Here is a 12,206-nt window from a genome sequence, read left to right as displayed (position 1 = left end):
CACAAGGGAGTGAAGGGTAAGGAGGCGGCGGACTGTCTCGCAAGAGGGGCGGCAGCCATCACCCAGTTGACCCCGAGCCCTTCCTGGGAGCGGGTCCCAATATTCTAAACTTGGCATAGTTCGTCAGGAACAGGTATCCTTACAGGACACTGCAGGCTAAGAGAGCATCTATATATCTATATAGATGGATATTGAAATGAGGTATGCACCGCGACCTAGTTGTCAATTGTGCCCTCTACTCTTCACAATACTCTTCTTACAAACCTAAATCCCTGAGAAAGTTTAACAGCGCTTTTGGAGATAGAGAGTGAAGGTGCTTAAGCTGTGGCCACATTGAGCCTAACCTTCTCTCACGTCTTCTGCAGACTGCATCGCACCCGTTTGATTATGTCCCCAATTGACCTTTGCTGGTTCTGCGACTCTACCTTCGAGGCACCCCTATACGTCTTCGCCGAGTGAACATGCACTCCCTATCCCCGAAAGTGTTGTGGAAGAAGTATTGTGAAGAGTACTAGACTTTTTATTGGCCCCCGCCCAATGCATTTTGGGGGACCTATGTATAAAATATTGTTGCTATCAAAGAATGGTTAAATAAACAATTGGGTATTATTTATTACTGGGAATCTTTTGAAAAGAAACAGAGTTTTCTGATCGAAAAATATTTTTGTTCAATAATTCCAAATCATTTCTACGAAAAGTTGTTTTCCCCATTTAAAATACATGGAAAACCTTAAGGGCATAACTCTTCGGTATCGAACAATTCTAGGGCCTGAGTGCATTAAAATTCCGACTTTACTTTTTCACATGCATTTTTGGACCACCCTAATGTGCATACATACATACATACATATGCACATATGAATAAATATCTTCATCGGAAACTTTATTTATCGTTAATGTCACATAAATTATTATCGTTATCGTAAAATGCATCGATAATTTCCGTGTTATCGATATATGTATTTATCGAAGTTTTAATCGAAATATGGATTTTTGAAAAACATCGAGTTTTCGACCTTACTATCTTTGTTAAGCAAGCCGATATCGTTACCGATAAATTTTTCGATTTTACTTACAATATATTTATCGTTATTATAATCGATACATGCTGGATTTTTCTTGCAATCATGTTCCTATTCATACTGATGTTCGTTTTTTATTTTCATACAACCTGAGCAGACTTACGAATCAGCATCGCATTGCCCATATTTGCATAAAATTTACTGCTCACGTAAACAAAAATATTTCGCATCGAAATTTAAGACGGAATGAGCCCATAACACCAAAACACTGGTATGTATGTACATTAACTACTTCACATCCAAATGCACTGTCTTTAAGGCGCTATTGCCTTAGCGCTAATTTGACTTAAAAGAAAGTTAAACTTTTCCACAACCTTTGGCAGCTTAGCCAACCCCCAGCAATTGTGCTTCAACTAAACTTCAACCAAAATACGCTAACAAGAGCTACAATGCGGCGCTTTAAAAAGCTGCTAGCAACAGCAGAGGAGAAGACCAGCGCTCGAAAAAGTTTTTATCAATTTAAAGCAACCAAGCGGCTTTCAGTACTAAAAAGCTAGGGGAAGGAAAATGAACAGCAGCAGCAAAATCAGAAGCAGCGATGACTTCAAGCGCACTTGTTCTTGATGATTACTTTTTAGACGACGACGACGACGACGACGATTTGCAAATGTGAATCATCGTCCACAGTTGGCTTATTTTCTAAAAGATACATTTTCTACCTGCATTGCAACTAATAAGTGAGAGAGTAAGTTGTTTTCTATTTTTCTTGTTTTTATTTTTGTGCCTTTATGCTTTTAAACAGCGCGCCCATCGTTGGTTGGTTGCTTGGTTGCTTGGTTGGTTGGCAACTACACAGCTGCTTGCAAGCGCATAACTAGCGTCACTCGACTGAAATCAGGTCAACATTCATTACTGTCACTTTGCCAAAATGAAAATCTTTTCAACACTTTTTTTGTAGTTTTCAGCTTCTTTTATTATCTACTTCTTTTTTTATATTTGTTAGGCGATGCTAGAAGTGTCCACCCCTCCACTTTACTCCCTACATACGTGCACACATGTGTATATGTGTATGTAGCTGCATACACATTAGGGTGGATCACATTGTACGGACGAAAGTATTTCGACAAATCTCATGGTATTTTCAGTTTCTATAGATAATTTTAAGAGAAAATGTAGATGAAACTATAAGTCGGAAATGGTCTTCTAGCCTGCGCATTTTTAAAAGAAGAATTTACTTTTTGAAATAATTTTATTTTTCATTCTATCTCAATTTTACAAGCGGCGCACCTTTTGTTACAATCTGTGGATACAAAATACCATATTTAGCATGCAAAAATACACGCCATGTCAAAATTATAAGTGCACCATATATTGACAAGTTTTGTCAATTCATTTTTTTGCTATTTAATTTTAGTATTTTTCTTTATAAAATTTTTTTAACAAAAACCACATATAGTAAACCCAAGTTTCAAAGTTTGTGCAATATCAAAAAAAAATGCATCAGACTTTGGTAAAAATGTCAAGCTTTTTAGTTGAATTTCTTAGAAAGATTATACAGTTTTGTGGTATATTCAATTTTAGTAAAATAAAGTGCAAGTAGCTAAGACTTACCGATGATGTTTGCAATTTTTTTTTTGACGGTGTTGGCAAAAAAGATTTTTTTTTATTATTTTTTTTTTGAGAAAATTAGCAAACTTTTATTAAAAAAAAACAAACAAAAATTTTTTTTTTTATTATTATTTATTTACTATTTATTTTATTTAAATTGTCAATATGTGGTGCGTTTATAATTTTGACATGGAGTGTATTTTTGCATGGTAATTATGGTGCATTAATTTAAAATGTTATAAACTAAAATATATGCAGGTATTTTGTATACATTAGTTGTTAAAAAGGTGAACACTTTGGAAAACTGACATAAAACGAACAAATACAATTTTGTTAAAAATAAAATTTTTGTTTAAAAAATGCGCAGGCAAAAAACTCATTTCAGACCCAAGGTTTCTTCTATACTTTCTCCTAGAAGTATTTGCAGTATCAACAAATACCATACGAATTTATATCAAAAAAATGTATCCACCCTAATACACATGCATAGCGGCGTTGCTTACATTTCCGTTCATACAAAATGCGCACACAAAAGACAACGCGAATTCGCTGTACCACAAACCGCTGTACCACACAGCAGCAACAAGCGCTTTCGAGTTGCTGCTGCTGCCGCTGCTGCCGCTGCTGCTGCTGCCGCATGTAGCAGGTGGCACCAACGATGCACCTAAATAGTATACGTGCAAACATTTTCTTGTTTTTTTTTTTTTGTTGATGGAGGTTATATTGCATGCCACCACCATGTTGCCATGCATGCGCTCTTCCGCTTCCTTTTCGGCGTTTGTGGGCGCTTGTTTGGCAGCAATGTTTAGGACGTTGCGCTGGCTTCAAGCGTTGCATTTCTAAGCGCGCAAGTATTTGTATGCGTGCACGTTTTTGTGACTGTCAAGCAATTTCATTTCTGCAACAGCATTATTATTGCATTTGATTTCAGCAACCCACACAACTACGCTCGAAATTTCTTTCCTAGCTTTGTGTTTGCTTGCTCGCACAAGCTGGAGGCGCAGCAAGAGAGGGTGGGTGTAGTACGCAAAATGAACACAGCAAGTTGAAAAAGGTGTCACACACTTTTTGTTTGTCGAGGTGTCGATGAAGGCTCGAGGCGCCAAGTGATTTTTCGCATGCCTTCGGGCACATAACCCGCACATAAATTTGTCTCTTCAGCCAAACCACATGTGTGACATTCTTTCGAAATGTTGCTTGCTATTCTCTGTTGTTTTCTAAAGCAATGCCAACAAAACTAGCAAATATTTTCATACTTGCTCGTTGGGGCTCAAAATGTCAATGTTTCTCTAGCCGTTCCTTGCCCAACGGTTGACATAGTAATCGTATTTGTTTAGCAGATGAATGTACGTTCTATTTTGTTTCGCCAAATGATCACAAACTCGGAAGATTGCAAGGAGAGATACAACAAAAAATGCCAAAAGCAATAAAATCAGCAATAAAAAAAAACGCATACATATACATATCCAAATTGATTAAATCTTTTCAATTAAACGCTCATCAAGCAGCAACAGCAGCAAGGTACTCTACCTGTTTAATTTTTTCGGGATCCCGAAAAAGATTTTCGGCTATCCAAATTATGGACCAAAAAAAGTTCGCAACATCACGAATGGTAAATTTTTTGAGAAACCAGATTTGGGTTTTTGGGGATCCTGAATTCGAGTCCCAAAAATGTTACGATTCTGAATGAAATATGCATTTTTTTAATAGCGATTGGGCTTGTCGCGACTGGGATTTGAAATTTTCGAAATCCCGAAATTTACGGTGCAGAAAATTTTCGGGATCCCGAATTATGGTCCCGAAAAAGTGGAAATGTTTGTTTTGGAGTCGTAATTTGGTTTGTCTCACATGGGATTTAAAGCTATCGAAATCCTGAATTTGGCAGTGCTTAAAATGCTCGGGATCCCGATTTAAAGTCCCGAAGAAGTGTTCGCGATTCTGAATGAAAATTGGTTTCTCGAAATCGATATTTTGTTTGTCGTGCAGCTATCGTAAAGCTATCGAAGTCTTGATTTTGGCAGTGCCGAAAATGCTCGGCATCCCGATTTAATGTGCCAAAAAGTGTTTGAGATCCTAACAAAAAATTGTTTTTTTTTTAAATCGAGAACTTCTTTGTCGCGATAGGGACTTGAAATTGTCGAAATTCTGAATTTGGTGGTGCGGAGTATGTTCGAAATCTTGAAAAAGTGTTCCAACATCCTGTATGAAAGTTGTGTTTTGGAATCGTGATTTGCTTTATAGACTCAGCACCATTTGTGATATTGAAAAGAGGTTCTTTTATGGAATATCCCCCTCAGATATTTGCAAGGTTTGTTAGCCGACTTATTAACGTTTGCTGTGGGCGATGAATGAAGAGGATGGTCACGATCTGGAAATGGCAAGTAGAAATGCTGAAGACGAGAGCGAAAATGATCATCAGGCGCTTGCAGATGGAGGGGAAATGAGGAATTAAGTTGCCCGCAGTTTACAAATGTAAATTTTTGAATTATTCAAACACATAGTAACTCACAGAAGTATTCGCAATTTAGTTTTTTCACAATATTCAAAATATACCACATCATCGTTTATTTTTGTTTAAGCTCATTCTATAACAAAAAACAATGGCTGCGTTTCTTTATACATTCCGGACATTTCACAGCCGGAATAAACAGAATGCGTTTGAAATATACGTTAACATATCATCAGGAACGTTCTAAAGAATAAATAAACAAAAAAGTTTATTCCAAACGTTCAGAATGAATAAAGAAATGCAGCCAATATAAATCAATCTCGCAAACTTTGTACAAAATTCACAAAAATTAATTAAACTTAAAAAAAAAATTATCAAAACTTCAAACTTTTTATTCAGAATTTTAAGAAAATTTTCGAGTATGCAGTTTTGTATCCCATTCAATTAGTATAACGAAGTGCAAGTTTCAAGTACCTAAAAATTAACGTTGATTTTTTAGATTTTTTTTTGTGGAGACTGTAGCGCATTTTCTTCCATATAAAATGCTTGTCAACTTTGTGCTCATAGGAGCGCCTTGGCATATGCTCGATTTTTGTGCCCATTAGCACAATATGGAACCTCTCGATGAATACTGCGCATGCGCTGAAGCGGTATCAAGAACACATCCGTTTCATTACGATCATTTTCGCGTTGTTTGTCTAAATAAGTAGTTTTTAACGAACAGTTTTAAGATAAAGATTTATCAAAGTATTTGAATACAGATTAGAACAAGAACGACTTATAAATTCTCTCAATATTATGAAAATTCGAAAGAAAATATTTCGCTGACAAACAGCATTATATTTGGGTTTAATTAGCTAATTACTTTTATTTCCGACTAGTCAAAGTGAAAACTTTTCAAATCGAAAAAATGTTGTTGGAATCGAAATCAAGAACACCAATCCATTTCGATTCCGAAAATGTTGATTGGAATCGAAACGCCGAACAGGGCTGATTGTCTTATTCAAGACGATGAAAGCTGAAAAGAAAAAAATTAAATTCCTTTAAAGCTTTGATCTGATTAAACATGAATGAATTCGTGTCTCCCAATCCTCCCATCTTCAATCTTTACACTTCCCTTATTACTTTTGGGTCATAAATTTTATTTTATTCTGTGGTCGTGGTTCTGTCGACAAGAAAATTAGTAGCACACTCGCAATGAGTTCTGTCAGAGGGATTGGTATGAATTCCTGAACTTCTTTATTGTCTATAGGCTCTTTTACCGCTGCTACTACGGTAATAAACAACCATTGCACTTGCTCACTCTTGTGTGGCGATTATCTTTCGAGCTAAATTGTCGAATTGTAGGTTGCTCCATACTCAGTAGTATCCCACCATCTAAGAGGATGCTTCTAATATTTCTGTAGGGTGATCACTCTCAAGGTGTCCCTCAATCCATGACATTAAGCGGGCTGTACCTATTGGACAACATTTGCAGTTTAAGTTAACGGACTGTGCTTCTGCAGTGCTTCACTGGGTCGAATCAGGGAGTAATGGTGACCTTACCACAGCTCGGGGATCTACCATGGCGGACTAAATATTTCCATTTTCCCCTCGATAGGTCGCTGTACCGGATTTTATCGGTTTCCCTACAGTCGGGCGGTGTTTCCTCTTGGGATTTTCTCTTGAGCAATGACTGGGTGGGTGAGGCTAAGAATTAGATGGCATGAACAAAGCCTCGGATGGCAAATACCTGATTTCACAGGACTTAGGAAATAAGGACTACACGGACGTACCTCGACTGGTAGACTGAGCCCTTCCAGAGAAAGCGTTGACAACTGGCGACGGAGTCTTTACTAAGCACGGGCTGCAGTACTCCCTCGCTCGATCAAAAACTGTTTGCCGCTCAGCCGAAAGAATCCAAACACAGAATTTGTTTTGACTCGGTGGTGGTGGAGCAGCGGGCATAACCAGCTACCCAAAAGTAGGATGAGGGCAAGCGAAATCGGTCCCAGAAAGAAACCGAAACATCTGCCAAAAGACTACTGTAATAGGACCATAGTGTGGTTTCAGCGAGGTGGCGAGTGGCGATATACAGTCCTTATTTGTAGATGCCGTATCTAATAAAGAAAAGCCGGCGTTATTTTCCAACGGAAGCGCTACGTGTCATCTGTTTTAAGCCACCGATTCATGCCTTTATTAAGGAAGGTGCTTCTGAGAGTGCGCTGGGGTTGAGGAAACTGAGCCTATGGAAAGAATGTGCGTACGGGCATGGACGTATCCTGTGCTCATTCAACTGTCCAAGCATTTATGAAAAATCTGACTACATCTGTCCTTCGCTTGTCTTCAAGAAAAATGTCAGCGTAAGGAGTGGAACGACACTGATTTTATTGAACGCTTCGTAGTATCTAATTTTTACGGCGGATGTTTTTTCAACTGAACCCTCCATCCGAATTCTACTGGACTACAAAATTCGATCAATGTTATTCAGGTGGAAGGGGCGCGCAAAATAGCAAGATTTAAAGGTCAAAGAACAGTATTCAAAACAAAGATAACTCCGAAAAAGATCAGTAATTTTGATAATAATCGGGATCCCGAAATTAAAATTTTAAGCCTTTGTAAAATATTAGTAAGCACTTACCAACACCAAAAGGGCGAATACCACGACATCCCGAAATCGTTAGCGAATTTTCGGGATACCGAATAATTTTTACCAAAATCTACATATATTTCGCTAGCTTTCGAAAAGGGTTCCGGAACAGTAAGGTGAAAATAAATTAACTATGAAATAGATGGGAAATCTTGACAATTTTAAGAATCCTATTTCACATTAAAACTTCAAGGAAAATATAGATACATCCGAGAAAGATCACAAATAAATATTTACCAAAAATTACCGGGATCCCGACATGAAGTTTAAGATTTTGTAAAATAAGGAAATAAGTTTTTAGAAACACCAAAAGAGCCAATGTAGCATAAACCCGAAATATGCTCCGAAATTTCGGGATCCCGAAAAATATTTTCAAGCTTTTATATGGATATAAGCATTTAGAAATACCACAAGAGCGAATATAACGTAATCGATCCCGATATTTCGGGATCCCGAAAAAAAATCCTGAAATCACGAAAATTTTACACTACAAAATTTATAGCTCATGAAGTAACTAAGTATATTGTGCTGAGTGAGCACATCTACACTGCCTACATTAAAATATTCAACTGCAACCACCCACTTAATGTCACATAATATTTGTGGATATGTATCACCACTGCGTGTATACTGCCATTTGATATGACTACCTCTTTGCACTTTGTCGCTCCCGCATATAAATAAACACTTTCCCCTTTGGAAATGAACTTTCTTGCTTCCAGGAAATTACCTCAAAACCATACACGCAGCAACACTTACACAAACACATACATAGATAAACGCACACAAACTAAGAATGGAAATGCATATATTCCTAAAAGCAATGACAGAAATGTAACTCGTACAGCAAAAAAAAAGAAGGAAACTGAAATACATAATGTGTGCATAGAACTTTTTATGTTGCCATTCCTAACTTTTCAAATTTCAATTTTCTGTTTTCTGAATGCAATTAAATATTACAAAATCTACTCTACTCGAAATGCGGACGAAAAGAGTTTGGGGACACTGGCAAACTGCAAGTATTTTGCGAATGAGACAAGCTATGAGTTATGTGTACATGCAAATATACTGGACAATGAGTTGTGTAAGCTTGTACATTCAACTGTATGTATTTAGTTAGTAGTTGTATGACCTGCACTCCCACTGTGCCGACTTTTGCAAAGAAATATTCAGTAAACAGAGCGTCACTTGAGAAGCTGCATAATTTTCACTTTACAACTTTTATAACAACAGTTGGACAGGCCGAAAAGGTAAGCGAAAAAATGGTATGCACATTAGGCCATACCGGGGAAAATGCTCGTTTTTAGACTTTGTTAAAAAAAATATTTTTTTTTTTTTTTAATTTTTAAGTATTATTTTCTTCTTTTTTTGATTAATTTTTTTCTTTTCCTATTTTTAATTTTTAGATTTTATTATTTAAAAAAAAAAATTTAATAATTTATTAAAAATATGTATTCTTATTTATTTTTGCTATATTTTAATTTATTTTACTTTTTTAATTTAGCAGAAAAACTTGTGTGCACATTAGACCATACCGGGAAAAATCTGGTTTTTACTTTGTTTAAAATAAATATATATATATGTATATTTTTAATTTTATTTACATAACTTTTAAGATTATTGATTTAATTTTTTTCTATTCCTAACTTAATTTTATTTTTTGTAAAAAGAATTTTATTATTTTAAAAAGAAAATATTTTTTTTTTTAATCATTTAATTAAAAAATTTATTATTTATTTTTGCTTTATTGTAATTTAAATTTTTTTTTCTTTTTTAAACCTAACTTTATTTTATTTAGTAGTCTAAAATATTTTTGCAAGGCAATTTCGAATTTTTTTTTATACATGTTCGTTATATTTTCAGTATTTATAGTCGGAACTTAAAGTATGAAATATCGCTTCTTTTGTCTGCCACCACTGACGTCAGTTAATTGAAGCAGGCTAAAAATGATTAAACTTTTGCTAAGAAAGTACGTATGTACTTCGATTCGAAGGCAATTTCGATTTTTTATTACTTTTTGGTCGGCCAAGTTTTTACCGCCCTACTGTCATTAAATTAAACCTCACCAAAAATCATTTAACTTTTGCTAAGGAAGTATTTCGATTCGAAGGCGATTTCGAATTTTTTTGTTGCTTGCCGAACATCTTTTTACATTTTTCATCATATCTTCGGCCTTTATAGTCGGATCTTGAAGTATGATATGTCGACGTTTTCGTTATGATAGGACAATTTTTGGAAAAATAAAAATATTGACCTCAAGTACCTCGTTCTAGTGCTTATCCACCAAATCTCAGTACTTATCACCCCCAACGTTCACCCTAATGTCATTAAATTAAAGCTCACCGAAAATCATTAAACTTTTGATAAGGAAGTATTGAGGTTAGTCCAGTAAAATTATAAGAAAAAAATAATATTGCTGATTGTATGTAGCTTGTCACCGATAAACAAAAAAAAAGTGACCCCCAAGATTTCGGCAAAAAAAAAATTGCCTTGCTTACTTTAAACTCAGGGGTATACAGCGAAATTTTTACGTTTGCTTGTTAGGAGGCAAGGTCTAATGTATTTACATAAAAGGAGCTCGAACGAGCTACAAAGCAGAAAAAAAGCAGCCGCCTAGCAGTTGGCAAAGGAAAAGTGTGACAAAGTGCACGCGCAAACGCCTCGTTGCGTTGACATTTCTCGAGCGGCTGGCGGCTGGCGGCTGGCAACGCAAATGACAGCGGACACAGGCCAAAGCAAGCTAAAGACATACTTGCCAGTTACTAGCAACGATAGCCAAATTAACAAAGCAAAAGGGGGATGTGGAGGCGGCAACAGCGACAATGCTGCTGCTGGTGCAACAGCAGCAGTGCGAACGAGTGAAGCAAAATATCTTCTGGCAAGCGCACTTTTTATATGCACTACAACGGAAAAATGGAAATTCACGCTAGCAGTAACAAGCAGAGGAAAAGTGAAGAACATAATAAAAATGGCACAGCAGCGCGACGCCAAAATATCAACTTGCAGGAGAAAGGACGAGCAACTGAATGGAGAGTGTAGGTGGTAAGGGCGCGCAGGTATTTCACTGCTTGGCTACTGACTGTTGTGTGTGGCAGCAACTGCTTTGACAAGTAACAGTCGAAAGTTCCGGACTTGGAGTTGTGTGCGTGCGTACGATGCCACCATTCAGTTCGTTGTGTGCCTTCAGCGACCTGTGAGACTGTGCGGGACAGCTCACAAGCTGCATACATAACTGGCAGGCAGGTTAGGCTGGCTGGCTGGCTGGCTGGCTGCTTGGCCGCACCGGACCGTACCCGGTGCTCTGCATGTTGACTTTACTTTCAAGTGTCTTCCTGTTTTATACACATTTTCCGAGCACTTTCTATGGCCGCCGCATACTGCTCGCGCGCCCCTTTCTTTCATTTTATTTCATAAACTTGTTTGTTTTTTTTTAGCTTTGTTTTCCATGCGAACGGACGCCTTTGTTAACCTATTTTCACTTGTTTTTTTGTTTTTTTTTTTTGTTATGCTGCTGCACGCACACCCCCAATGCGGCACTTACAGCACTCGTTGCCCCACTTGACACAGAGTATGCGACAACGATGACTAAGTATATATACATACCCTAACTATATATATATTTTACCAACAAAAAGTTGACTTGGCTTGGCTACTCACCTGGCACCGACCAGCAGACTGTTGCCATCCTTTGTGACAAGCTTAAAATGATCCACGACACTTTCGTTTCCGAGAAATTTCAGCACATCTTCAGGACCTGCAAATACAACGCGCAAAACACGGATGCACGGAACAAAAGGGAAAGTGAAAGAATTAGTATAGAACAAAAATTAGAATAGCAAAGATAAATACAGTATTTAAATATGTATCAGCATAAGGTACGTAGGGTATGTATTCCAGCTGGCATAGTGTGAATGAAAGCATTGTGAAGAGCGTTTTCATTTGGCATACAGCAATGCTTAATTAGGCAATTTAAATTTAACAAAAGCAATGAGTCATCGCAGCCAGCATCACAGCGCCGCGGCAAAGTGTGGTGGAGGCCACAGGCTAGAGAGCACACTGGTAGGCAAGCCAAAGACTGGACTTTTCAGCGCAACGCACAGTGCGGCCAAAATTCAAAAGTGCGGCCAAAATTCTAGGGCTTAAATAATTGATTCGAAATTTCGTACTAGGGGGTTTCCGAAGTCGCTAATTACGAATCCGCTGTCAGAATTGCAAAATTCGACATGGCGGATCCAGTAAGACGTCTTGTAAATTTCGGGCTTTTTAATTCGAATTCTTAGAAAGATTTTGAGTACGCAGTTTTACAGCCCAGTCAATTTTAGTGTGACAAAGTGCAAGTTTGAAGTAGCTGGGACTTACCGTTGATTTTTGAGATTTTTTTTGTTGACAGTGCCAGTTATTTTCTTCCATACGAAGTATGTTCGATGATATGAAGAAAATGAGTAAAACATTCAACAAAAAAAATTTCCAAAAATCAGCCGTATGTCCCAGCTTCTTT

The 12,206-nt window shown here is 37.2% G+C and overlaps 1 protein-coding gene across 1 annotated transcript in view; it reads right to left on the bottom strand.

Annotated features, from left to right (window-relative positions):
* The window catches only part of LOC118735696 (semaphorin-1A), a 620,249-nt gene that overhangs the window by 195,719 nt on the left and 412,324 nt on the right, over positions 1-12,206 (bottom strand). Inside the window, 1 exon segment of the mRNA XM_036465613.1 lies at positions 11,366-11,462. Within this exon segment, the coding sequence (XP_036321506.1) occupies positions 11,366-11,462 (97 nt within the window).

The sequence above is a fragment of the Rhagoletis pomonella genome, unplaced genomic scaffold (assembly GCF_013731165.1).
Source record: "Rhagoletis pomonella isolate Grant_MI unplaced genomic scaffold, Rhpom_1.0 Rhpom_scaffold_00003, whole genome shotgun sequence".
Classification (NCBI taxonomy): domain Eukaryota; kingdom Metazoa; phylum Arthropoda; class Insecta; order Diptera; family Tephritidae; genus Rhagoletis; species Rhagoletis pomonella.
This window is presented reverse-complemented; position numbering and strand designations above follow the sequence as displayed.